The sequence below is a fragment of the Entelurus aequoreus genome, linkage group LG21 (assembly GCF_033978785.1).
Source record: "Entelurus aequoreus isolate RoL-2023_Sb linkage group LG21, RoL_Eaeq_v1.1, whole genome shotgun sequence".
In the NCBI taxonomy this organism is placed as follows: domain Eukaryota; kingdom Metazoa; phylum Chordata; class Actinopteri; order Syngnathiformes; family Syngnathidae; genus Entelurus; species Entelurus aequoreus.
Genome location: NC_084751.1, coordinates 12,853,063 through 12,879,651, shown reverse-complemented (window position 1 = coordinate 12,879,651; position 26,589 = coordinate 12,853,063). Strand labels below are relative to the sequence as shown.

The 26,589-nt window shown below is 37.8% G+C and overlaps 1 protein-coding gene across 9 annotated transcripts in view; it reads right to left on the bottom strand.

Annotated features, from left to right (window-relative positions):
• znf618 (zinc finger protein 618) overlaps nt 1-26,589 on the bottom strand; it is an 83,846-nt gene that overhangs the window by 7,780 nt on the left and 49,477 nt on the right. For 7 of the 9 annotated variants that reach the window (XM_062031002.1, XM_062031010.1, XM_062031004.1 and 4 more), the window contains 8 exons: nt 23,866-23,955; nt 23,646-23,726; nt 18,495-18,584; nt 15,671-15,760; nt 11,827-11,904; nt 11,466-11,510; nt 4,638-4,715; nt 3,980-4,141 (listed from right to left, as the gene is read on the bottom strand). In XM_062031002.1, the coding sequence (XP_061886986.1) occupies nt 3,980-4,141; nt 4,638-4,715; nt 11,466-11,510; nt 11,827-11,904; nt 15,671-15,760; nt 18,495-18,584; nt 23,646-23,726; nt 23,866-23,955 (714 nt within the window). The remainder of the gene's footprint in view (nt 1-3,979; nt 4,142-4,637; nt 4,716-11,465; nt 11,511-11,826; nt 11,905-15,670; nt 15,761-18,494; nt 18,585-23,645; nt 23,727-23,865; nt 23,956-26,589) is intronic. The other 2 variants (XM_062031009.1, XM_062031008.1) reach the window with 2 other exon arrangements.

The following is a 26,589-nucleotide window of genomic DNA, read 5'->3' as shown; positions in this document are numbered from 1 at the left end:
ACGCAACCCTAACTCAAAATGCCGGACATTTGAGGCATTTAAGAAACTCCGCCCTGACAGCTCCGCAAAAGAGGACATGTCAGGTGAAAAGAGGACGTATGGTCAGTCTATCGTAGACCGTTAGCTGCTAGCATGCCGTGTGTTGTGCCTCTGTGTGCATTGTTTACACAACTTGCGTTACGCTACTTAATATGTCCGTGTGGAAACTCGTTCGGTACACCTCCGAACCGAAACGGAACCCCTGTACCGAAACGGTTCAAAATACAAATACACGTACCGTTACACCCCTAGTTGGTATACAGTAACACAAGATAGAAATGCATTTGTGGTCTTGGGTTGGTGCTAAACGATATCAGCGATTTATTTGCATACTTGGCTATCATAACTCAACACTTGTGTTTGTTAGGGGACAGGTACAACCCAACTTTTTAATTTGTGTCCAATAAATGTAAGACATTTAGGAGTGGGTACCTTTTGTATTTGAACAGTACGGTACTAACTCCGGTATGCGGGAATCGATACTGGTACCAATTTTCTGTTCTTTACAGCAGGGGTCCCCAACCTTTTTTGCACCAGGCACCGGTTTAATTTAGACAACATTGTCACGGACTGGCCTTACACGTGTGACAAATAAATACCGCAAAAATAAGTGTATGAAAACTACAACACATGCCAACTCTGAATTAGTGGGAGCACTGGACTTATTTCTTTGCAATGAGATGGTCCCCGGCAGGTTAATGGTATATATTATACATCACGATGTACGATATCAAATTCTTATTGATAAAATAAATTTTAATAATTTATAATATATACCATCAACCTGCTGGGGACAGCAGACAGAAATTAGCCTTTGGCTACAATCTGCCATATGTACATTTTAAATGTTTAATAATGTGAGTTATTTATCCCATATACAAAGATAAAACAAATTTAACAAATGGCGACTTTCTATCAGGAGTTTTATAATACATCTATGAACAAGCTTTTTAATGTGTCTATTGGGACAGGCGAAAGTTAATTCAGAGAAAATGCGGTCGCTTATAAATGTTATGTTTCTGTGGCTCGGTAGTAAATGCGTCAAAGACTGGTGTTTGGCCACCACTGCTTTAGACTGTGTTTAAAAATGTTAATTGCTAAATAATAAAATTGTTTTTAATGTAACATGTCCAGCTGTTATATCTTGTTTTCTTATTACATTTCTAAGTCTCAATTGCAAGTTTTATACAGTAGACTTTGCATGCAGTTGCAATTCCAATACGTTGATGGCAGTAGTGTATAAGCTGAGGTGTGTTGCCAAGTCAGGTAGTAGTAGTCTTTGCCAATTAAGTTGAATCTGTTTTGTGTTGCACCCTAAAAGTGTTTATACTGTAAGTTAAGGCTGCACAATTACGCCAACATAATAATCACGATTAATTTGATTGATATTGTAATCAAGACTACGAACACGATTAATCATTAATTTGAAAACATGAGTATATATTATACCACCAAAACTCAACTTTAAATATAGTTAACAAAAAGGATATCAATTAATAATGAATAAACCTTAACAAGTAAAATATGAATAATAGTAGTAACAGTACAATTAAATAACAACACCAATATCATAATCAAATTCTGTTTTTCCATTGTAATTGTTTTTAGTTTTCTTTTACTTTTTACACTTATTTTACCACAATAGAGTATGAGATTTGTTAAAAATGAAATTTAATTTTAAAAAAAATTAAATGCTAAAATCCTCACATTTATTGAATCAATACATCTTTGGACATTTTTGACCAGTATTTTAGGTCAAAACATAATAATTGTGTAACTGTATCAATAAGTGCTTTGAGTACATTATGCCTGTGCAATGTACTTTTTTTAAAGTTCTATTTTGTTAGCACAGTCAGACCGGATGTGGCGCACCACGCTTTTATTTTGAAGGGAGGAAGAGTGTTGTGCTGTTGTTCTCAACTTGTTGAGTAAAGAGACAAATTGAGACTGGATTAAAAAAAGAGAGCCCCCAAGTTGCGACTGCTGTTCTGTTTGTACATTAATGTTACATTGATGATGTCGATCACAACAGAAGCAGATGAAATGTATTCTGGGTGTATGGATTGTTCTTACTAGCTTTAGCTTTGTAGTTTAGTCGCTGTTTTAAGGGGCCGTCTCCACATTGTTTAATTCAGGACAGAACGGTTGAGTGTGTCGGGGACAAATGAGCACAATCAGAAACATTATTGTCCCAAACAATTGTTACTTCTCCTCACAACGAGAACATTCCACTTATATGTATCTCAGTTTCCCTGATATTCTGCATTTAACAGCGGATTTGGTTTCATTGGGCAATTATGTGACTCCGTCCGCGGTTACGTAAATGCGGAAATAAATTGACTTTACTTTTTTTGTTGAGTTTAGAGATTATTAATTAGGCATACTAGCGCTTTGTCAAATAAATAACAACCATAGTGTGATCCCAAACTTTTAATAGACGTGTTTTGTTTTTATTAATTCGCTCCTCATCTGTTTCATCGTCAAAAGCTCCAAAATTTGCATGCACGAAAATAAATTTTTTATTAATTGTCCAACTCTACCGTAAGTATTATTCTTGTTAGTACCTGCTGTTTAATTGTAACGTAAATCTTAGTTGTAGTTTTCATTACCAAATTTGGAAGCGTTAAAATCGCCATGTAAAATTGCTATCGCTAATCAGTGGCATGTATAAGGCAAAACCAATTAAAATTGGCATCAAACTAGCGCATTTTGGAAAATTGGAGACTTCCTTTACAATCAAACCTTTTTGTATGAGGCATACTTGCGTTGTTGGCAATGTTCCCCTTAATTGTTCATGTGTGTGAGCAAACACAAAAACTCCCTGAGCATTCAGTAGAGCACATGTGGCAATACCAGCAGCACACCTGTCTCAAACCAATCTTTTATTATAACACTCAAATGACAGGAGTCATTTTCATGAGATTATTTAGTAATATGAGTGATTTGGCCCACTTGTAATGAAAATAAAAGAAATCTTGTTTTTCATAAGCTATGGATTAGTATTGTTCAGTATGTCTGGGTGGGGGTCCTGCTTTGGAAATCATTTGTACCCCTTTCAGAGATCACGTTTAGTTACCCTTAAACATCCTCATTGTGTACAATGAAATGTAAGCTAAGGATGAAGTGTGCATTCCTGTAACTTTCTCTGGTAACATCATTCCATGATTAATATCAATAAAATAACATTAATAATAAATGACAGTAGAATAAGCACACATATGACTGAAGAGTCATAGTGTAACTTTATGTGGTGTTTGAGTTGTCCGACTTTTTGTGTGGCCATAAACGCACCAGTGGCTTAGTGCTATGCGTGTTGGTGACAAGTTGGTTTTGGCCTGGTTTGTACGGCAGAAAATGACTAGTTTTTCGAGATAGAAGTTTTTTACTCATGTTTTTGTGCGGTTATGGCCGAATATAAACAGTTTTGCTCAATAAAGTGATCGATATAATTCCTGTCCCTGAAGCATCTCGATAGACGTTACAATAATTGAACGGTGTTCAATTGAACGGTGTTGACGAACACTGTTAGTGCCGCTTGTTGTCACTGTCATACAGAATAAAAGTGTTTATTTTGTTTAGAATTCAAGTGGGATTTGATTTGGTGCGCGGCATATATTTGCTGTGCGCAGAGGACGCTTGAGCAGTGCGCAATTGCGCAGGCGCGCACCTTAGAGGGAACGTTGGTTGTTGGCATTAAAAATTGTAATATTACTCAAGGCAGTTTGTCTGAGTCGACTAAGTGCTGCTTGAGTGCTTGTTTCGTCACCAAGTCTGCGACGTCACAAGCAACAAAAGCACCGAAATATGCCACTGTTTGATTTTACGTGAATTGATACCCGGTAGTACCGGCAGAATTTGGTCTGTGTTTCTAAAAGTACCCTTGTATTAATAGATCAGTATCACAATGCAGTAAGTAAGAACAAACATTTCAAGAACGTACGGCTGACACTGTGGTTTCTCTGGGGCACAATTTGAGGTTGGATCTGTAGTTTGACTGAGGGGTGGGCGGCCTGAGCCGGAGATGCTCTCCACAGCTGCTCCTGAGGACCCGAAGCTAAGGAGGTTTTTGGAGAGTTGCCTTTGGTGTGGTTCTCGATGTCGGCTGGAGTTGACACAAGTAAGGAGGGAAAAGATCAGCTGTGACAATTTCTTATTGATAAAACACATTTTAAAAAGCAAGGAAGAAGTGTACAGTATGAGTGTGGTGGTAGAAATAAAAAGCTAAGAATAAACATGAAAAAAACTTAACTCATAGAAAAACATGAATATTTAAACTGTATTTCAAAATCAATTATTGCACTCATATTTGAAAACTTAGTGGTAATCATGAAGCCTTGATGTTTTAGAGATTCCCAATCTAAACTGCACATACAGCTGCGACAAGTAAAAACATCAATACCGTATACTACATTTAAAATGCACAGCTACCCTTTTTAGAACCCTAACAGCTGCCCCAGAACCAGATCTGCAACAACCCCCATTACGACACTCAAGTCAATCAATTCGACGCCTACAACATGCTTGGTCGTACAGACTTACCAAATTGACTATTTGTTTTCGCTGTCGAGCTCAACATGCATTTGTGGTTGTGGACTCACCAGCGTGGGACTGCATGTGCTCCAGCAGGTTGTTGTAGAACTGGAACTGGATGCCACAGGCACCACAAGTGTAGGGTTCTAAAAAATCACAAGGCCCAGAAGAGCAGTGACAAAAACGCTGGCGCTAATGCATCTTAGTCCATCCAGCTGCCTCCATTGTGGCTCTGAGCCGCATGTAGGCCAAAGAATATCAATACTACCAAGGTCTCACTAATTGCTTTTGTCGTTACTTATCGAGGGACAAAAGCACCTGAATGGGAGATGTAGCTGGCAAGATTTTAAATACTTTGTAGAGTATAAAGGTTGAGTTAATTCAGGCTGGGGCCATACATATACAGTACAGGCACTATCATTGCAACCTCAGTATACCCTCTATCCTAACTCTGGTTTAAACAGACTAATAACCACAACATAACAAAAACACAGAAGAGGAGCACCAAAAGACTTCAGGAGATACGCAGCAGCTTAAAAAAAATAAAGAAAAATCTGCTAATGTATCTTTAGCTACATTGACTAGTCTTGATTTCCTAAAACATTTGTATGGAACATTGTAAAGACAAAAAGTAGCATCAAATTTAGATTTTTTAAGGAACTTTTAAGTTTAAAAAAAATAATAATAATCTGCTTGCTTTGCAAAAACAAAAAAGGCCCGGCAGTAAGTATTATGTATTTTTAAACTATTTACAGTAGATCATTATTATTTACTATTTTTAGGTTTGTAAAATGAGACTTTAAGTAACCTTCAGGAGGAGTGAAGCATGTACATTACAGGTTTAAGCATAATACCGTGTTATCAAAGATGGAGATATTTCAAATATTGTAATATTCAATTTTTAAGTGATTTCATTTATTGAAATCAAAAGTTCTTTTGAAGTGTAACTTCAACAACAAGGGGTGTCCCGATACAACATTTTCTCTCCCGACACGATATCCTGATTTTAGAGCCTTGAGTAGTGGACAAAAATGTGTTTTTGTCCTCAAAATTATACACACAATATCCTACAGTGATAACGTGAAAATATTTTTTGTGGCAAATGTATTAAAAATAAAAAAATAATAAAGAAATACATGTACATAAGTATTCGCAGCCTTTCCTTAATACTTTGTTAAAGCATCTTTGGCAGCAATTACAGCCTCAAGTCTTTTTGAATACGATGCCACAAGCTTGGCACACCTATCTTTGGGCAGTTTTGCCCATTCCTCTTTTCAGCACCTCTAAAGCTCCATCAGGTTGGATGGGATGTGGCTAGCACACACATTTTCAGATTTCCCCAGAGATGATCGGATTTAAGTCTGGGATCTGGCTGGGCCACTCAAGGACATGTACAGGGTTGTCCTGAAGCCTTTTCCTTTGATACATTGGCTGTGTGCTTCGGGTAGTTGTCCTGCTGAAAGATGAACCGTAGCAGCAGTCTAAGCTCAAGAGCACTCTGGAGCAGGTTTTCATCCAGGATGTCTCTGTACATTGCTGCATTCATCTTTCCCTCTATCCTGACTAGACTCCAAGTTACTGCCGCTGAAAACCATCCCCACAGCATGATGCTGCCACCACCATGCTTCACTGTAGGGATGGTATTGGTCTGGTGATGAGCGGTGCCTGGCTTCCTCCAAACATGATGCCTGGCATTCACGCTGAAGAGTTCAATCTGTGTCTCATCAGACCAGATAACTCTGTTTCACATGGTCTGAGAGTCTTTCAGGTGCTTCCGTCTGGCCACTCTACCATACAGGCCTGATTGGTGGATTGCTGCAGAGATGGTTGTACTTCTGGAAGCGTTTCCTCTCTCCACTGAGGAAAGCTGTAGCTCTGACAGAGTGACCATCAGGTTTTTGTCACCTCCCTGACTAGGGCCCTTCTCCCCCCGATCGCTCTGTTTAGGTTGCCGGCCAGCTCTAGGAAGAGTCCTGGTGGTTCCAAATGTCTTCCATTTCCGGGTGACGGAGGCCTTTGTGCTCACTGGCAGCAGATATTTTTCTGTACCTTTTCCCAAATTTGTGCTACGAGAGAATCTTGTCTTGGAGGCCTACAGAAAATGTATTTAACTTAATTTTTGGTATGTGCTCTGCCATGCACTGTCAAGTGTGAGACCTTATAAAGTGTATAGACAGGTGTGTGCCTTTCCAAATCATGTCCAACCAACTGAATTTGCAGGTAGACATCTCAAGGATGATCAGTTGAAACAGGATACCCCTGAGTTAACTTTTGAGCTTCATGGCAAAATCTGTGAATACTTATGTACATGTGATTTCTTAAGTTTTTTTTATTTTATACATTTGCAAAAATTTGTAAACAAAAATAATAATTTTTTTCACATTGTCATTATGGGGTATTGTGTGTGTAATTTTGAGGACACAAATGAATGTCAATCAATCAATCAATGTTTATTTATATAGCCCTAAATCACAAGTGTCTCAAAGGGCTGCACAAGCCACAACGACCTCCTCGGTTCAGAGCCCACATAAGGGCAAGGAAAAACTCACAACCCAGTGGGACGTCGATGTGAATGACTATGAGAAACCTTGGAGAGGACCGCAGATATGGGTGACCCCATCCCTCTAGGGGAGACCGGATGCAATGGACGTCGAGTGGGTCTAGCATAATATTGTGAAAGTCCAGCCCATAGTGGATCTAACATAATATTCCATTTTGGAATAAGGCTCTAACTAGAGGTGGGGAAAATGATCGATTTTAGGTGTATCGCAATTCGGACATGGACGATTATAGAATCCATTAGTAAACGTCAATAATCTATATATTTATTGTAAATAAAGTAATGCGGACGGTTCTAAAATTTGACTGACTGCAGTGAGCCACCTCACCGAGAGATCCGACCACCTCCTTTATTATCGGGCACTTTATGTTCCAGTTTTGCACACATTTTCATTGATTTAAAAATGTGGGAATTATTTGAACTGTTTCCTATTACAAATGCACTGTTTTTTAAAGTTGCAAGTGATAAATGCTTATTTTGTGAAACGAACAGAAATGTAAAACTGCATTAATATACATAAATTAAAGCTGCATCAATAATACATTTTTTATCGAATCGTAGGTCCTGTATCGTAATCGAATCGTGAGGTGCCCAAAGATTCTCACGTCTTGCTGTAACATAACAAAATGTGGAAAAAGTGTAGCGATGTGAACACTTTCTGGATGCTCTGTATAAGCACGAATTATAGTACATACTGCTATTATTTTGTAGTGTGGAATGTTACAAAAAGGCTTGATCAAGTCAAATTACTCAAACATAACACTTGTACTGGTATGAAAAAAAACTAACCTGTTATTACATTGAATGGACTTATGGTGTCTTTAATTAAATTGAAGTAGAGTGGTAATTTGTTTTGGCAATAACTAGTGGTCACAATAATTAAGTTTAGCACATGACTCTCATGACACAATTGAATGATCCACACAAGAGGATACTTTCTAGTAAATGTCTGACTTTGTTTACATAAGTAATATGCAATTATACCCAGTTTATATGTGCTTATATAGACCAATGTCGTATCTTGTTTGCTGTTGTGTACTGTACTTAGCTGTTGGGCAGCTACCAGCTCCTAGTATCTCACAGTATAGCTTGCAATGTTTACCTTTTGTAAATGAATTAACTAAAATAAAAGAAAATATCAAACATATGTGCTTAATGAAGGACATTTACCGTAAATTCCAGATTATAAGGCCCTATTTTTTTCCCCACACATTGAACCCTTAATTAATTCATGGATTTTTCTTCGCAGACGGCCATAATACAACGTTTGAAAAATAAAGAAAAACAAGAAAATACAATGAGAATGTGTTTTGTTGTTAGTGCAATGGCGCCATCTTTTGGACAAGTTTGCTCACTGCAGGTGCAGCGGAGTCCTTCCATTTAGTGCTTTCAACCGAAAGTAAGAGTGCCGTTCAGTGTTTTAGCCGTCCTTAGCGTTCTGTTCGTATGGATTCTTCATTTAAAACTCCTAGCAACGTTTGTAAGTTTTCCAGTATAACTAAAACTGTTTATACTTACTAAATCGTCCCATGTGTGATGTCTGTAGGAGGGTTTTCATGCATATTTGTACGTGCTATCCTAAAGTAACGATGCTAGCGTCTTTAGCATTAGCTAATTTGCTAACAACGACATTATTTTTATATTGTTTCAGTTTTGCAAAATCCTCAGTGTACTCGCCAAGACGTCACCCTGGAGTGATTAAATCTGTTTAGCTGATTGGAGAGTTAGCTTCCGCAGCTAGTGGGTCCATGACAATGACCTCCATTTTGTTTGATCAGCCATTTTACTGCCGTGTTATAGGCACCGTTTGGAAACCATTAAGGTATGTAAATAAACATTTACAGAATCTTTCTATGCAAATAGTCATTTCGCAACGTACTGTATATAAATATATAAATATATATATATATATATATATATATATATATATATATATATATATATATATATATATATATATATATATATATATATATATATATATATATTAGGGCTGCAACTAACGATTAATTTGATAATCGATTAATCTGTCGATTATTACTTCGATTAATAATCACATAAAAGAGACAAACTACATTTATATCCTTTCCAGTATTTTATTGAAAAAAAATAGCATACTGGCACCATACTTATTTTGATTATTGTTTCTCAGCTGTTTGTCCATGTTGCAGTTTATAAATAAAGGTTTATAAAAAAAAGTAAAAACATAAAAAAATTACAAAAAAAATAAAAAATTGCCTCTGCGCATGCGCATAGCATAAATACAACGAATCAATGACTAAATTAATCGCCAACTATTTTTATAATCGATTTTAATCGATTAGTTGTTGCAGCCCTAATATATATATATGTATATACAGTATATGTATACGGCTTATATATGTTTATATATGTTTATGGCTTATATATCGGTGCACTCTATAGTCCGGAAAATACGGTAGCTGTTAATTGTCCCGCTTTACACAAGTCAACACGGTGCAAGACTACTTCTATTGGAGCTAATATAGGAGATTTCACATGCAAGCTGATGTCATCCAATTTCTTGGATTTTACTGACGTCATGTCCCTCTCATTCATTATGTGTTGTGGTCAAGCTAACTCAGTTCTCAATGGATATTAGGCGCCAGCAAATTGCTTGTGTTTTTTTCTCGTTCAAATCGCAAAAAGGATAAACATTTCTTCAGAGTTTATTGAGAGGTAGTCCAAAAGGACGGAAGACTGCAAGATTTTAAGAAACAACACTCCAGTCCAAGGGAGTACAGTCGAAAAATACATGAGTTTGCAGTGATCACTTCGTTAAAAGGTTTGTTTGATATACTTGTAATGCTTATTATTTCTCATTTAAGTATTATCTTAATATTACTTGTATTTCTTTAACACATGATTGATAAGTGTTTTAGAAAAGCACCAACTCGACGAGTCTAAAGAAAATAAAGCAAATGTCAGCAAAAACCTAAACGAGTTAAGCTTTTACCAAAGGCAGCAATCATAAACGAAGTATTCAGCACATATACAATGTTGACATCTACAGTTATTTTTTGATAAAGATCAAAATGTCACGTTACTCAAAAACACATTACTCGTAAACGGCAACAAGTAGACGCAAAGTTATATCATGAAATGCAACTTTACCTGAGCAAAAATGATGCATATTTATCCAGGAGAGTCTTGATACCAATTTCCTTGACCCAGCCACACACAAAGAAGTTGTAGACCTCCATGCTTTTCCAAGTTTTCATCTGTTTTGCTGTGTAGATGATGTCTGGAGTTATAGTTCCATATGTCTGGGAACGCGAACGACGTATAATCCTTAATATCACTCGCCAAATTTTTTTTTTTCATAATGTATAGGGCTCTATTCCATTGCATAGTTTGATTAATTTGCTCGTATCTGCTTTTTGCAGGAACATTTAAGCTTATTTTGTACTTCGATAGTTTGCGCTTTGCTTGCTGTACAACAGCCATCTTGGCTTGGTTGACCACCAGTGGTTTTTACTTCCGGGAAGAAGTCAAGTGTCGGAATACAAGCAATACTTGTTGTTTTTTTGTTGTTGTTGATATCGGACCGATATCCGATATCATTATCGAATCGGGACACCCCAAACAACAATACCACTAATAGCTAAAACATAACATTCAGCCCATGTATGGCACATGGGCATATTCTAAAAACTAAAATTAATTATTAATGAGATTATTAAATATCCTACCAATTTGCTTTGTCACTTAATAAAATATAAACTAGATTTAATGCAGAAAATGTATAAATACGACCCTCTGCATTATTAATTTTTGCAGTATGCAGCCCTCGCTGGTGTAGCGCATTTTGGTGGTTGATTTACAAAATGCCCACCTATTTTTTTATGTGCTCTGAACAGCACTTTGTCCTTTTTTAACATGCCTTTTGCAAAGGGTAAAATCTATTAAAATGAGTGGCAACTTAATGACTTATGGAAAATATGGGTCCCAAGGGGAGGGCAATTGAGACCCCCTGATTTAGTGTATTTATATCAGGGAGTAAAAAGAGGCCCCCCTTTTTATGTTCTCTGAGGCTCACACTTAAAAAAGCTCTGATCGAAGCGTTCTCCAAATGTATAATACACCTAATGTGCATCCTTTTAAATAGAATGGTGATGAAAGTGAATGCAGCATGATGAGAAGCACAATGGCTCGCACAGAAATAAAAGTGACATGAAATGGAGAGAGAGCTGCTGCGTGCGCATAATGTAATTTGTTTATAGCCGAAAGGTGGGGTCGTGTGTGTGTTTGTGTGCGTGTATGCGTGTGTGTGTTTGTGTGTGTGTGTGTGTGTACAGGGGATGGGGGTGTGACTTACTCTGAGGTGTAGAGAAGGAAGTAGCCACCAGAGGGCTCGGAGTTCCTGTGAACAGGAGGATGTGAGTTACAGTATATACTGGTAGATGCACAGAAATACTACAATAGCAGTTTGATGACTTCCTCGTGGAAAAAAAATGTGTCTTGTTACAAGAAACAATTGGCCATCAATGTTATGCAAATTGCATACAACAATGTAAGCATTAGGATAAGGGGAGTGGCATCTTTGTAATATGAACAAAGCAGTACATACACAATAGAATGCAGGGAGGCAGGTTGAAAAAAATAAACCTCTTCAAAGTCTTTTTGACAAAGACAAAATGAAAATTACGGGCAACAAACACAAGCCTAAAAGGACTCACCACTTGAGTTCTGCGAACTGTTTGTGTCCACCAGACTCGATTGTAATGCGTTCTCCAATTTCCGTCTGAAGTGAACGTCTGTGTAAAGTGCAAAAAACAGGAGAGACACTACAGTAATCAGCATGAGGTATCTTGTGGCTAATTCAAGGATTGCTACATTTTATATGCCACCATGACTGTCAGGATGAGGTAAAATGTGCAATTGTAATCTTTTACACATGTCAATCAATAGAGGCTGCGAATCAATCGCGCCAACCGTCTCATCAAATGTGAACATTTAAGCTCCTCACACGAGCTTAAATTGCTGCTCCTCACTCCTCGTCTTTTTTGACCCACTTTTAACAAGACGTGTGCACGCTTTAAATAGCTCTTTATGGCAAAGTGCTCATCTGGAAAAAGAGTTTTGGAAGCCTGGGACTTGTCATGTATCATAAAACAATGTAATATATGTTGTACAGAGTGACCCAAAAAATAACATAACCTATAAAAATGTTATTAAATCCCAAAAAAGGTCCAGCAACTTTCAAGACATTTGCTGACCTTAAACTTTAGTCTGTGTACGATCATTTCCTAAAGTTTCCATTATCTTGGTCTCTGCATAAAAGCCATGTTCTTTCCAAAATGGGCTCCACAGTGTTGGAGGCAAACTTGCATACAACACGCAAAATTTCCAATTACTCAAACTTTAGAAAATTTTGCACAGTCCAATAATCTCTGAACTTCTGAACCCAGTCAAAAATTCTGCTTATTGATGGAGCATGACGACACAGAAACTTTCTAAGAAAATGTGCTTGCACATTTTTTGGAGAAAGAGGACTCCATGCAAAATGTATTTTCCTTGGTTGACTTCAAGCTAAGGAATTTTGTGATAGCTATTGTTCCAATATGTTATGCACAAAGTCAACTTACAGACAAAAAAATAAATAAATTGACAGATTTATTCAAACATTTGTGAGTTCCGTTTTTGGGGGGGGGATCAGTTCGACCGTTTTGATTTTAGTTTGTGATTTACATAGTAATAACTACTAATGGAAATAATAAAAAATAAATAATCTGTTCCCGTGTCAAACTGTTACAATCGTTACCTTTACACTTGTGTTTGAAGAGACACTTGAAACTATTTAAAGCTGCTGTATGTCACAGTTCAGTAGATGCTCAGAGGGAGCTCGCGTTCTATCATTGACTATGTTAACACTGCAGGCCAAATTGTCCCAAATCAGAATGTTTTCGAAATCTGATTTTTTTTCCAGCTGACTGTAATGTAGCAGTCTGTAAGTAAATGTGATCTTTATCAGACTCCAGTGTAAACGCGCACAGGCCCCAATGTGGCCTCGACGTCACTTGCATGTGCAGTTTGATAAAGTGAAAACAAAGGAAAATGACCGGATTCCGTAAATGAACAAGGAAGTCCCTGCTACTACTACAAAATAAAATAAAAGTCGCCACAACAGATAATGGTCACCACATCTAAAAATCAGTGTTGTTTTACGTGAAAATAAATTATAGTTATGTAATGTATTAATGAATCAGAATAGTTTTATTGCCACTGTTTGAGAACGGGTTCACAAACTAGGAATTTTTCTTGGTGCAATCGTGCAACATAAAACACATGTAACACAGATTTGGTAATAACAAGAGCTGTATCTGAGCTATCAGATCTTCTTATAGACTTAGAAGGAATTCAAAGGAGCTACTGTTAGGAGTACTAATGGATATATATACTGTAATATATCTGGGAGGGTTCTAATCTTTTTATGGCTGTTAAGTAGAAGAGCCACGGACACCAGCGTGGATCAACATTAGCTTTATTTTTCAACTCACATGTAAGCAAATACGCCACAGCATCAATTACAGTCCTTCAACAATTGCTATTTCTTCGGAATCAAAATATATTTTCATATATTACACATAGCCCATTATTTGCGCGCTATTGACTAGTAATTAGGGCTGCAAATCTTTGGGTGTCCCACGATTCGATTCAATATCGATTCTTGGGGTCACGATTCGATTATAAATCGATTTTTTCGATTCAACGCAATTATCGATTCAAAAACTATATTTTTCCGATTCAAAACAATTCTCTATTCATTCAATACATAGGATTTCAGCAGGATCTACCCCAGTCTGCTGACATGCAAGCAGAGTAGTAGATTTTTGTAAAAAACTTTTATAATTGTAAAGGACAATGTTTTATCAACTGATTGCAATAATGTAAATTAAATATGACTTATTTTATCTTTGTGAAAATTTTGGACAAAGTGTGTTGTCAAGCTTATGAGATGCGATGCAAGTGTAAGCCACTGTGACACTATTGTTTCTTTATTTATTTTTTTTATAAATGTCTAATGATAATGTCAATGAGGGATTTTTAATCACTGCTATGTTCAAATTGTTTCTAATATTGATACTGTTGTTGATAATATTCATTTTTGTTTCACTACTTTTGGATTGTTCTGTGTCGTGTTTGTGTCTTCTCTCAATTGCTCAGTTTATTGCTGTTCTGAGTGTTGCTGGGTTGGGTTTGGTTTTGGAATTTGATTGCATTGTTATGGTACTGCTTTGTATTATTTTGTTGGATTGATTAATAAAAAATAAAAAAATAAAAAAAATAAAAAAATAATATAAAAAATTTAAAAAAATAGATTTTTGAAAAATGAGAATCGATACTGAATCGTACAACGTGAGAATCGTGATTTGAATTTGAATCTATTTTTTCCCACACTCCTACTAGTAATGCACTGAAAATTCGGCCATTGAAAATAGACTTTGGTTGCCAAAACCGGATGTTATGATGAAGTATCCACTTCCGCTGGCGGGCCGCGTCTTTCCCCGCACACCAAATGACGTACCTCGCCAAAAGTTGACGAAAACGTCCCGTCCGGGTCGTTTTCGGGTCGTATTGTCGTTTAGACTGAAGTCACATTTGAAAAGATCAAATTCCAATTGGATTTGGACTACCTCTTGGTGTGGCCTTAATTTGATGTGAAAATATCAGATTTAAAGCACTTTGGAGCGTTTTGACTGGCAAAAAAAATCTGATCTGTGTCACTTAAGGGCAAAAAATTTGATTTGGTGCGCAGTGTAAAATATAAAAACCAACGCCACAGAGCAAGGGCGGTGTTTTGAGTGATTTAAGGTCTTGCTCACCTGTTCAAACTCTGCGCGGTGGCTATTGCATCCATTTTTTTTAATAATCATCAAGATCTTTTCTGCATGCCCGCATCCGGACACGGAAAATTAAAGCTAATCAAAGCCAAAATTTAATTTGGTTCATGCGGAGGAGTTTTACAAAATTTAACTTCTAATTGTGACAAATAGACAATTATTTATTAAATCTGTTTTCTTCAAGTACTAATGGTAACATACTGAAAGCTAGCTGGTGACGTTCATGTCTTATTTTTTGGTTGTGAAAAATGCAAACAGTCCTTTCAATAAGCATACAACTGTAAAAGTAGCAACGTTAAAAGACACGGCACATTGTGTTAGATTGGCGTTGCTGAATTTATAGTTTCCAGTTTACTGAGTTTTACATGATGGTGTGCGACTTCAGAGGCACATTTCCACCCAAATGTTCAAATCACGCAAAAATCCGGAGCAGAGGATCAGATAGCCAGAAACGCGCACATCATTCAACAGTTCACATTTCACTCAGTTCCCTCCATTTGCATTGATCTTTGTTTAATTTCATCTGTCTTTTTGCTAATAACATCATGTGTCATGCTGACAAGCTCAGACAATTACAAAAGCATTCACGTTCTCTAATTACATGGATGATGAATGTTGCTTCACAAGCTATCGATATTGTTCTTTTAAAATGTTTTTTGAATAAACAATGCGTGCTTACTTTTTATCCTGTCGGTTTGGCTGTGGCCAAATTTACTCATGTCCAGGCTGCCACACTCCTGCACCCGCGATGTCTTCAGATCAAAGGAACCTAAGTCGGGAGGTATTAAGCACATATTAAAACAGACAAACATCATAAAGTACATAAATAAAGCACATCAGTGTTTCCCACAGGATTGCAATCTATTTGTTTTGGTTTGCATAATTGGCCATGACGCATGTGGATGTACTTTTTATGGACACTGTGGGATAAAATGAGGAAAAAACAAAATACAAATGTGTTTAGAATACAGTACAGGCCAAAAGTTTGGACACACCTTCTCATTCAATGTGTTTTCTTTATATACATGACTATTTACATTGTAGATTGTCACTGAAGGCATCAAAACTATAAATGAACACATGTGGAGTTATGTACTTAACAAAAAAAGGTGAAATAACTGAAAACATGTTTTATATTCTAGTTTCTTCAAAATAGCCACCCTTTGCTCAGATTACAGCTTTGCACACTCTTGGCATTCTCTCAATGAGCTTCAAGGGGTAGTCACCTGCAATGGTTTTCACTTCACAGGTGTGCCTTATCAGGGTTGATTAGTGGAATTTCTTGCTTTATCAATGGGGTTGGGACCATCAGTTGTGTTGTGAATGAGAAGGTGTGTCCAAACTTTTGGCCTGTACTGTACATGTAAACTTTTTTGGTCACTTCTTTTTGTCTATGTCACAAACAGGACAGAGATGCCTGTGAGTGCTTTGGGAGAGGCAAACAGCAGGACCCATTGCTCGTTGAGAAGAGCCATACATGTTAGTCTTCAAAGGTGTCCAATAAGACCAGAAAAAGTCAAATTTTTTAGCTGTTGAAAAGGAGTATATAGAAGTGTGTGAATACTCGCTAGCTATAGCTTGTTTTCATATTCTCAGGCAGACCAGGTGCTCCTGAGGTGTGTCAAAAAGAAGTTATGATGCATACCGCCAACAACTGTACAGAGTTGTAATGACAAGCTAACTTCAGACACTCCAATTATGATGTGTTTGAGGGAGGGCGAACAGGTTTCACAGAATCTATTCGTAGTGAACCAAATGTATTTGTAATGGATTGATTGTATGGAAAATGCTGTATACCGGGTATTCATAAAGCATGGATTTGACTGAGATGCTGTATGTACATATTATTTTGACAAGTGTCATAAATTGAATGCTTTGGGACTAACTCAAGCCAGGGCTCAAACTTGTAGAACATCTGTGCTACGTGTAAGCTACTCATTACTATTTATTTTAATTTGTTTGTTTTGTTAGTCATTTTCTAAATTTGTCAGCACACACGACACAACACAAGGTCGCTACGTTTAAGTATGTCTTCCATTATAAGTTTTAGCTCTGCAGAGGAACAAATCAACTTCATAAGCCAATCAAGAGCCTTAAAGGCCTACTGAAACCCACTACTACCGACCACGCAGTCTGATAGTTTATATATCAATGATGAAATCTTAACATTGCAACACATGCCAATACGGCCGGGTTAACTTATAAGGTGCAATTTTAAATTTCCCGCCACACTTCCGGTTGAAAACGTCTAGATATGATGACGTATGCGCGTGACGTCAATGGTTGATACGGAAGTATTCGGACCCATTGAATCCAATACAAAAAGCTCTGTTTTCATCCCAAAATTCCACAGTATTCTGGACATCTGTGTTGGTGAATCTTTTGCAATTTGTTTAATGAACAATGGAGACTGCAAAGAAGAAAGCTGTAGGTGCGATCGGTGTATTAGCGGCGGACTACAGCAACACAACCAGGACGACTTTGAGATGAATAGCAGACGCGCTACCGTGAGTACAGCTTTGGCTTCCAAACATTTGATTGCTTGCCCGTACGTGCGTGTCGCTATGTGCATGTCACGTACGTAACTTTGGGGAAATATATGTTTCTTGCCAACTCTGATGGCGGCCGGGGTGTCGTCGAAAGCTACAACGCCCGCCGCCGCCGCCGTCCCTTAGCTAAGTTAGCTTCAATGGCGTCGTTAGCAACAGCATTGTTAAGCTTCGCCAAGCTGGAAATTATTAACCGTGTATTTACATGTCCATGGTTTAATAGTATTGTTGATCTTCTGTCTATCCTTCCAGTCAGGGGTTTATTTATTTTGTTTCTATCTGCATTTGAGCCCGATACTATCACGGTAGCTCAGTAGCTAAAGAGCTTCGCCGATGTATTGTCGTGGAGATAAAAGTCACTGTGAATGTCCATTTCGCGTTCTCGACTCTCATTTTCAAGAGGATATAGTATCCGAGGTGATTTAAAATACAAATCCGTGATTCACAATAGAAAAAGGAGAAAGTGTGGAATCCAATGAACCCTTGTACCTAAGTTACGGTCAGAGCGAAAAAAGATACGTCCTGCACTGCACGCTAGTCCTTCACTCTCACGTTCCTCATCCAGAAATCTTTCATCCTCGCTCAAATTAATGGGGTAATCGTCGCTTTCTCGGTCCGAATCTCTCTCGCTGCATTGTAAACAATGGGAAAATGTGAGGAGTCCTTCCTCCGGTGAAGTCACGCTACTTCCGGTATAGGCAAGGCTTTTTTTTTATCAGCGACCAAAAGTTGCAAACTTTATCGTCGTTCTCTACTAAATCCTTTCAGCAAAAATATGGCAATATCGCACAATGATCACGTATGACACATAGAATGGATCTGCTATCCCCGTTTAAATAAAAAAAAATCATTTCAGTAGGCCTTTAAAAGACATAAAAAGTTCAAGTTATTAAATTTTACTGAGACCCACAAACATTGTTGCACATAATAGTAAAACAGAAAATATGGGCTTACTCATTGGTGTGTGAAGGGCAACGTGCTCCTGGTATGGGTTGAAATATTTGTACTGCTTCCCACAGAACTCGCAAACAAAGCTCCCCGTTTCTTTAGAAGACAAAAGACAACTGTAATAAATAAAAGACTATGCGCCAGACAGTTAATATTCAAGATGCTTTTATTACATGTGTGGTTATCTATTTAAGCCGGGTGCCCGAAGGCTCGTTTGTGTTTTTTATGAGCATGCGGCACAATTAAAAAAAAAAAAAAAACAGCAAAAAACTTGTAAAATAGAGCAAAAAGACACAATGTAAAGAGAAAAAGCTGACAAGTTGATGCTAATAACTAGTTCAAGTACATGCCACATATTCAAAGCTAAACCATGATGATAAGCAGCAGCAAGAAAAACTGGGGTACTTATATTTTTGAGGTAGCGTAAAAGGTCTATGCCTTTTGTTTCTTACATATTTCTATCCATTAGATTTTATTATTCTAATGCAACACTGCCTTGACGGACAACATTACTTTAATTGTTACTATGTTGTTTAACCAACAACTATTTTGATAGTCGACTAGTCTGTTTTCACTGCTGGACTCTAGAAAGAGGTTCCGCAGCCTCCGAAGTAGAACCTCCAGGTTCTGTAACAGCTTCTTCCCTCAAGCCGTAAGACTCTTGAACGCATCATAATTACATTATCCCCTCAACTCCCCCCAAAATGGATTAACTCGCTGGAATAAAAAAGACAATATAACATGCATCCATAAACATGGACGCATGTGGAAAAGTGCAATATATTTATCTGTACAGTAATCTATTTATTTATTTATATATATTTATTTAGTTTATATATATATATTTATATATATGTATTTATTTATTTATTTATATATGCACCTTATTGCTTTTTTATCCTGCACTACCATGAGTTTATGTAACGAAATGTTGTTCTTATCTGTGCTGTAAAGTTCAAATTTGAATGACAATAAAAAGGAAGTCTAAGTCTAGTCATCGACTCTCCTAACGATTAGTCAACTAATCGGAATATAAAATGTACACTTATTAAGAGGCTCTAATTCAGCCCTTGGCTTTTAAATTCCATTCGCTTGAAACATTTTTAGGAATGTGCAACAATTAAGAGAATAAAGATGACTTACTCAATTCAGAAATATTTATTAATACTATAACTGTGCAGGTCATTAGGCTGTTAAACAAATAATAACTATTAAACATGTGATCTCAGGGCGTTCAATCGTTTGGAACTGAACTGCTTGGTTTGTCTTGGAAGTTGTTTCGCCGCTTCAAACGTCTTCCAAGACAAACCAAGCAGTCCAGTTGCGAACGATTGAATGACAACGACCTGGATGAATGAGAACCTTAATAGGTATTAAACATTTGTCCATTTACAGCAAGAGGAGGCAATGTGCTGATAAAAACAAATACAATTTTTTATGTGAACAAAAGACCAGATCCCACAAAACATTGAAGAAAACCTATTTAATTAAATTTTTTGGGCATTCCTTTTTTTAAATGAATAAAGGTGGGTTTTGTGAATGAAAAATTGCAACAATAGTTTTCCCTAAAATGTCTTGGCTTTGAAGTCAAACTAAGGAAAATGCATTTTGCGTGGGGCCTATTTTGCCAACAAATCATTAATTGTAGTGCAAGCCAATTTTCGTAGAAAGATTCTTCGTAATTATGCTACATCAAAAAGCAGAATTGTTGACTAAGTTCTGAAGTTGAGAGAGTATGGCACTGTAAAAATGTGTAACTCTAAATTCCTAAAGAGGAATGTGCACGAGTACTGTAATTGACAATTGTGCATGATCTATGGAAATTTGCCTTCCTACGACACGCAGCCCATTTGGAGCAAATTTTGGAAAGAAAATTACTTCTATGAAAAGCGACCAAGATAACTAAAACTTTGGGAAATTATCACACCCAGACTTAAGTTTGGGGTCGCTGGACATTTGTAAGATTCAACAAAATTCGTATGGTTTCTTTTTTGTGGGTCACACTTATCTGCAATAACAACAAACAACACAACATCTAGCTAGCTTCTCAAATAAGAAAAAAAGCATTTTTTGAATGATGTGTTTTGGAAGATGTACACAGGAGGTATATATACAAAGTTTAGCTGTCAGACCTATTAGCTGCCATAATCGGACCTATTAGCTGCCATAAAAGACAGAGACAGGAAATACTCTGAATACCAAAAATGTAAAACAGAAGTAGATAAACAACCCAATAATATCAACCTCAAATTACTCCTTTCAACTCTCAAAAAGCAATGCAATAAATTAAGAAATAAGTCAACCAACCTGACTAAATCCTTTAAAAAAAAAAATTACATTAACGACAAAATAGAGGAAAACACGAATAAGCCACGTGAGCTCTGGAAAATTCTCAACAACCAGCTTCCTGGTTGCAGCCAGAAACTTAAAACAAGACTCACCAACATCAGCATCAAGGAGGGTGACTCCCTCATTACAGACAAAATGGAGGTAGCTAGCAGACTTAACGCCTTTTTCACCAGCATAGCTGCAACTCTTGTCAACAAGCTGTCCCACCACTCTGGTCGCTTTGGTGTAGAACACATTAAAGCCTTCTACAGAAAGCTAGGAGTATCCAACAATGATTTCAAATTAGAAATGGTCACAGCTGATGAGGTGTTTAAAAAATTGAGCGCGCTCCACCCTAACAAGGCCACCGGCCTTGATAATATTCCCTCCAGATTCCTCAGGGACTCTGCCTCCATCATTGCCCTGATCATCACGCACATAATAAACCTATCAATTACACAAGGCCAAGTACCAAAAGATTTTAAGATAGCAAGAGTAACTCCCCTCTTTAAAAAAGGAAGCAAATTGGAACCTGGCAACTACCAACCTGTTTCTATTCTCAGCTCCATTTCGAAAGTAATGGAGAAAATAGTTTATGAACAGGTCGATAGTTACCTTGCCACTAATAAACTCATGTACAAATTCCAATCCGGCTTCAGAACTAACCACTCCACTGACACATGCCTTCTCTATCTGACCGACCACATCAAACATGAGGTGGACGCAGGCAAATACTGCGGCATGGTCATGCTGGACCTTCAGAAGGCCTTTGACACCGTTAACCACGCTATACTGTTGGATAAGCTCAGAGCAATCGGATTTAACAAAACCTCTTGGAGCTGGATGCAGTCTTACTTGGAGGGGAGGGAGCAGGTGGTAGAGGTGAACGGCACCGTGTCCCCCCCCCCACCCCCTCTCGGTGAGCTGTGGAGTCCCCCAAGGCAGTATATTGGGACCTTTACTGTTCCTAATATACATAAACGACATGTCATCGGCATGTGACTGTGAATTGTTTTTGTTTGCGGATGACTCTGCCCTGCTGGTATCCGGCAAGGACAAGTCACAGGTGGAGAAAATCCTCAGTGCTGAGCTCTGTAGAACTTGCACCTGGCTCGCTGACAACAAGCTATCCATCCACTTGGGTAAAACAGAATCCATCCTGTTTGGGTCCCACATCAAACTTAAGAGAGTCAATCACTTCACCATAAAAGTAGGTGACAGTGTCATCACCAGGAAAGATGAGGTCACCTACCTAGGTTCCATTCTAGAGGCTAACCTTTCCTGTGATAAAATGGCAACCAAGGTAATCAAAAAGGTTAACCAACGAACGAGATTTCTCTACAGAATTTCCTCTCTGGTCAACAAAAGCACCTTGAGGATTCTGGCGGGAACTCTCGTTCAACCCTTTTTCGATTACGCATGCACCTCCTGGTACCCTAGCACCTCCAAAACCCTCAAATCTAAACTCCAAACATCTCAGAAAAAACTAGTCAGGTTACTTCTAGACCTCCACCCCAGATCCCACCTCACTCCTACCCACTTCTCTAAAGTGGGCTGGCTCAAGGTGGAGGACAGAGTTAAACAACTTGCACTGAGCCTAGTCTATAAAATCCGCTACACCTCCCTGATACCGAAGTACATGTCAAACTACTTCCTTAACGTAAATGACCGCCATAACCACAACACCAGGGGGTGCTCCACTAACCACGTTAAACCCAGATTCCGAACTAACAAAGGTCTTAACTCATTCTCTTTCTATGCCACATCAATGTGGAATGCGCTCCCAACAGGTATAAAAGAAAGGGCATCTCTATCCTCCTTCAAAACCGCTATAAAAGTTCACCTCCAGGCAGCTACAACCCTAAACTAACACCCTCCCCGGATTGCTAATAATCAAATGTAAACAATCAAATGCAGATTCTTTTTCTTATGCCTTCTGATCTCTCTCTCTCTCTCTCTCTCTCTCTATGTCCACTACTTGATGTCCATATCCCACCCCCCCTCCACACTCCTGATTGTAAATAATGTAAATAATTCAATGTGATTATCTTGTGTGATGACTGTATTATGATGATAGTATATATGATAGTATATATCTGTATCATGAATCAATTTAAGTGGACCCCGACTTAAACAAGTTGAAAAACTTATTCGGGTGTTACCATTTAGTGGTCAATTGTACGGAATATGTACTTCACTGTGCAACCTACTAATAAAAGTCTCAATCAATCAATCAATCAAACTTCAGCTAATGCTTGGTGCATTTGCAAACAGCTATAATTATGTACAAAGCAAACTATAACCTGCCATCCAAGAATGTAGAACAATTCTTCTCAACAAAAGAGGAGAAATATAACCTAAGAAAAATCTAACTTAAAACATGTGTATGCACGTACAACACTTAAGACCTTTAGCATATCGGTGTATACAATTATATTATGAAATGGATTAGGCGAAGAAGTCAACTGATGTACTAACTTGATGCAGTTTAAGAGGTTGTTCAAACTCAAAGTGATTACAAAGAATAAAAAAAGAACAATTATGATACTTATTGAAAATAAGATTAATAATCTCATTAAGGGAATTATAACTAACTTAGAAATCATTGATGTAATTGTGCTACATATTGAAAACATGAAGTGAACAGATGTGCCATTTTTCTCTTCTTGTTGCTTAGCAATCACCCGATACGAACATGTTCGTTTCCGTCCGGAAAAACACAAGCGATGAGGTCACTGACAATAAATTTTATTATTGATTTTTGTCGACAAATCGATGCACATTACAGGCTATGAAAACTGCAGACTAAAGAACGTAAAATGGTCTTACTTGGTCCAATTTTATGGTAGGGTTCAATTGGCTCCTCTTCTTTAAGGCCGTCGATAGGTAGCACAACCTGCTCATATGGATCTAAGGAGGCGGGGCAAAGAGCTACATGTTAGAAGTTGATGCAAAATGCCAGCATGTAGCTTATAAAATCTATTTTGTCCGGATGTCCCGCCCCTGCAATTTGCCATGCAAAACGTGCAGAAAGAAGCCCGAGTTTTACCATCCACTGCGTGCAGGTCACGGTGTTCCTGGAAGCAGCTGTAGTATTTATACTTCTTGCCGCAGATGTCACAGGAGTAACGGAAGCCACCTTACAGATGAACAGATAGGAGAGAAATGAGCATTTGTTGATTCAAGGCCACACAGACAATAACATCCTCGCCCTGGCAGGCAGTATTTGGTGGACGACTGAACCCAAACTGTAATTTGAAGAAAGGTAATAATAGTAATAGAGAATACAAAAACGACACAGGCGCATGAGTTTTAAAAACAAGATCTTGCAGCAATAATAGGATTTCGTTTTGTTTATGTTATTCACTTGTTAGGAATATCACGTCAGGTGTGCAGGCTAAAAGGACATTAAATTAAGGATGCTAATTTGGCTGCATTAGGGAAGACAGTTCAGCCAGGTGGCTGTTAACAACAGAACACTCAATGCGCCTCTTGGCCCGGTGAAATCCTCTCCGTGGGCCATCTGTTGCATTAACAGCGTGCCAAAAAGAGCTGGTGGAAGGTAAAAATCAATTTCAATCTTATTTCCACTACTCGGGTCTGATGCCGAGGAGCCACCATGGCGCGAATTTACGTGACAAATGGTTGACAGCGAAGCAGTAACTTCTTGATTTTCTGTAACCCACATTACTTGGGTATTCTTACACTGAATATCAAATTCAATAGTTGTAAAACATGCATTTCCACCAACAATCCAACAGTGACATGGAATAACACATGGATAGTGTATCTGCAAAGTAGATTTGTACATCTCTTTGTGATGGACCATTTGTTACGCATCTAGATACATGGGTTACAGTAAGATAAAAAAACGATATATTTTAAAAACAGAATGATTCGATAGGATGATAAAGTGAATGAACGATTCTGTGGTTAACATAGGTTGATGGACACAATCTTCTTTTGCGCCACTAAAGAACAAAACCATTCCTTCCTGTGCACACACTCCTTTTACTACTTATCCAGAGGAGAAATAGTTAGGACCTTGGCACCAAGCGCTCAGACTAGATCTGAGCAATTTCAGTCTATGAGCATGAAGTGATGAAAACTACTCGGATGAGGGGTCAAACGTCTTTTAAGACAAACTGAACAGTCAACTCATCAGTTGAGTGCCCTGGGAATAACAATAATGTGGATGAATGAGAACACTCAAAGGCACATTCATCTTCAAATATATAAAAAAAAGCACATTCTATTAAAGTCACATGCTTAGAGTATTTTCACATTTGTAAAAAAATATCATATATCCCCAAAGATGCTGTAAGGCATCTTTAATGCTTTAATCATAAAATAAAATGACAACAAAATCACATGTCAATTAAAATTTATTTTTAGGCATGGAGCAAAAAAAAAGACTCGCTGAATGAACATATTTTTGTTTGATGGGATGACACAAAAATGATCAAATAAAATGTATAAATAAAAAAAGTCTTAACCTTGAGTCCAATCAATAAAAATAAAATCCAGGGTACTTCAGAGCTTCTCTGAATATCTACAAATTAAGTCCACTTGTCAAAGGTTTTCAGATGTAATTTCACCCTATTGACACAATGGATAAGAACATGCTGATTCCAGAGGTCCAAAATCAAATAATCATATTACAGGCATATCTTGGACAGCTATTTGGGGACCTCACCGGGGTGGGGGAAGCAAGGGAGTGGTTAGCTGGAGTTGAATGATATGCCAGGCCTGTGGGTATTGACGGATGGCAAAGCTCGGCAACATTCCGCGGTATTGCAGTTCAGCAACCGCAAATCCGGGGTAATTATTTTGTGGGAAGCACTGGCACTTGCATTGTTTTAAAGATGAACTGTCAACTGACTGCTAGTTTCGTGCAATACCCAGCCTGTTTCTACACTCCATTAATATAAAAGATTCACTGCTGATTCTTATGGATTGAACTGGCTGCTACCGACGCATCCGGATTGCTCACTTTACAAACCGGTCGCATCGGTTTATCTTTCACAACAGAGGGAAATAATACATTTTAGATGCATCACGATTGGGACCTGTACGAATCTGAATCGACGGAAAAACGTCCAAATATTGATTATTTAAAAGGTGCTGTTTGCTACTTCATCACAGTAACTTTTTTCAGAGCAAACAATATAACAAGTACAGTACCAGGTTTACCAGAATACATTTGTTTGACAATTGACTATATTTTTCACAAACACAAATGTAATAAAAAATGTTACCGACCCAAATAAAACTGGTGTTTACGGCGGTCAATCGCCCGGTGTCGTCAACACATACGCGCAGGGGGCAGTTGCACACATACAAAAGCAACCCAAGAGAAGCAACAAAAAATTTGCAGTCGTGTTGTTATTATGATAGAATACACATTCAATGACAGCTAATGCTAGCTATCCAAATTGCTATTTTTAGCTAACAACACCTAAAGCTAACGCGCATTCATGTGTTACGTACGTCAGTATGTACGAGAATCCGTTAAGAGGGCAGGATATACTGTGTAAAATACATTGGAAATTTGGTGGCCTGTAGGCATCTGTAGAAATTTTGCAAACAGTCCTCTTAAGTGTGTTAAATAAAGTAATACAGATGGTTTTAAAAAGTGGAACTGGCAGAGACACACAGAGCAAAACATGGCGGGAGGAGAGGAGAAGCCATGCTAACCCTAAGCCAGCTTGATTGTGAAGTAATGAAACAACATAAGACTACGCTACAAGTTTGTTTTTAATTAAATTTGTAG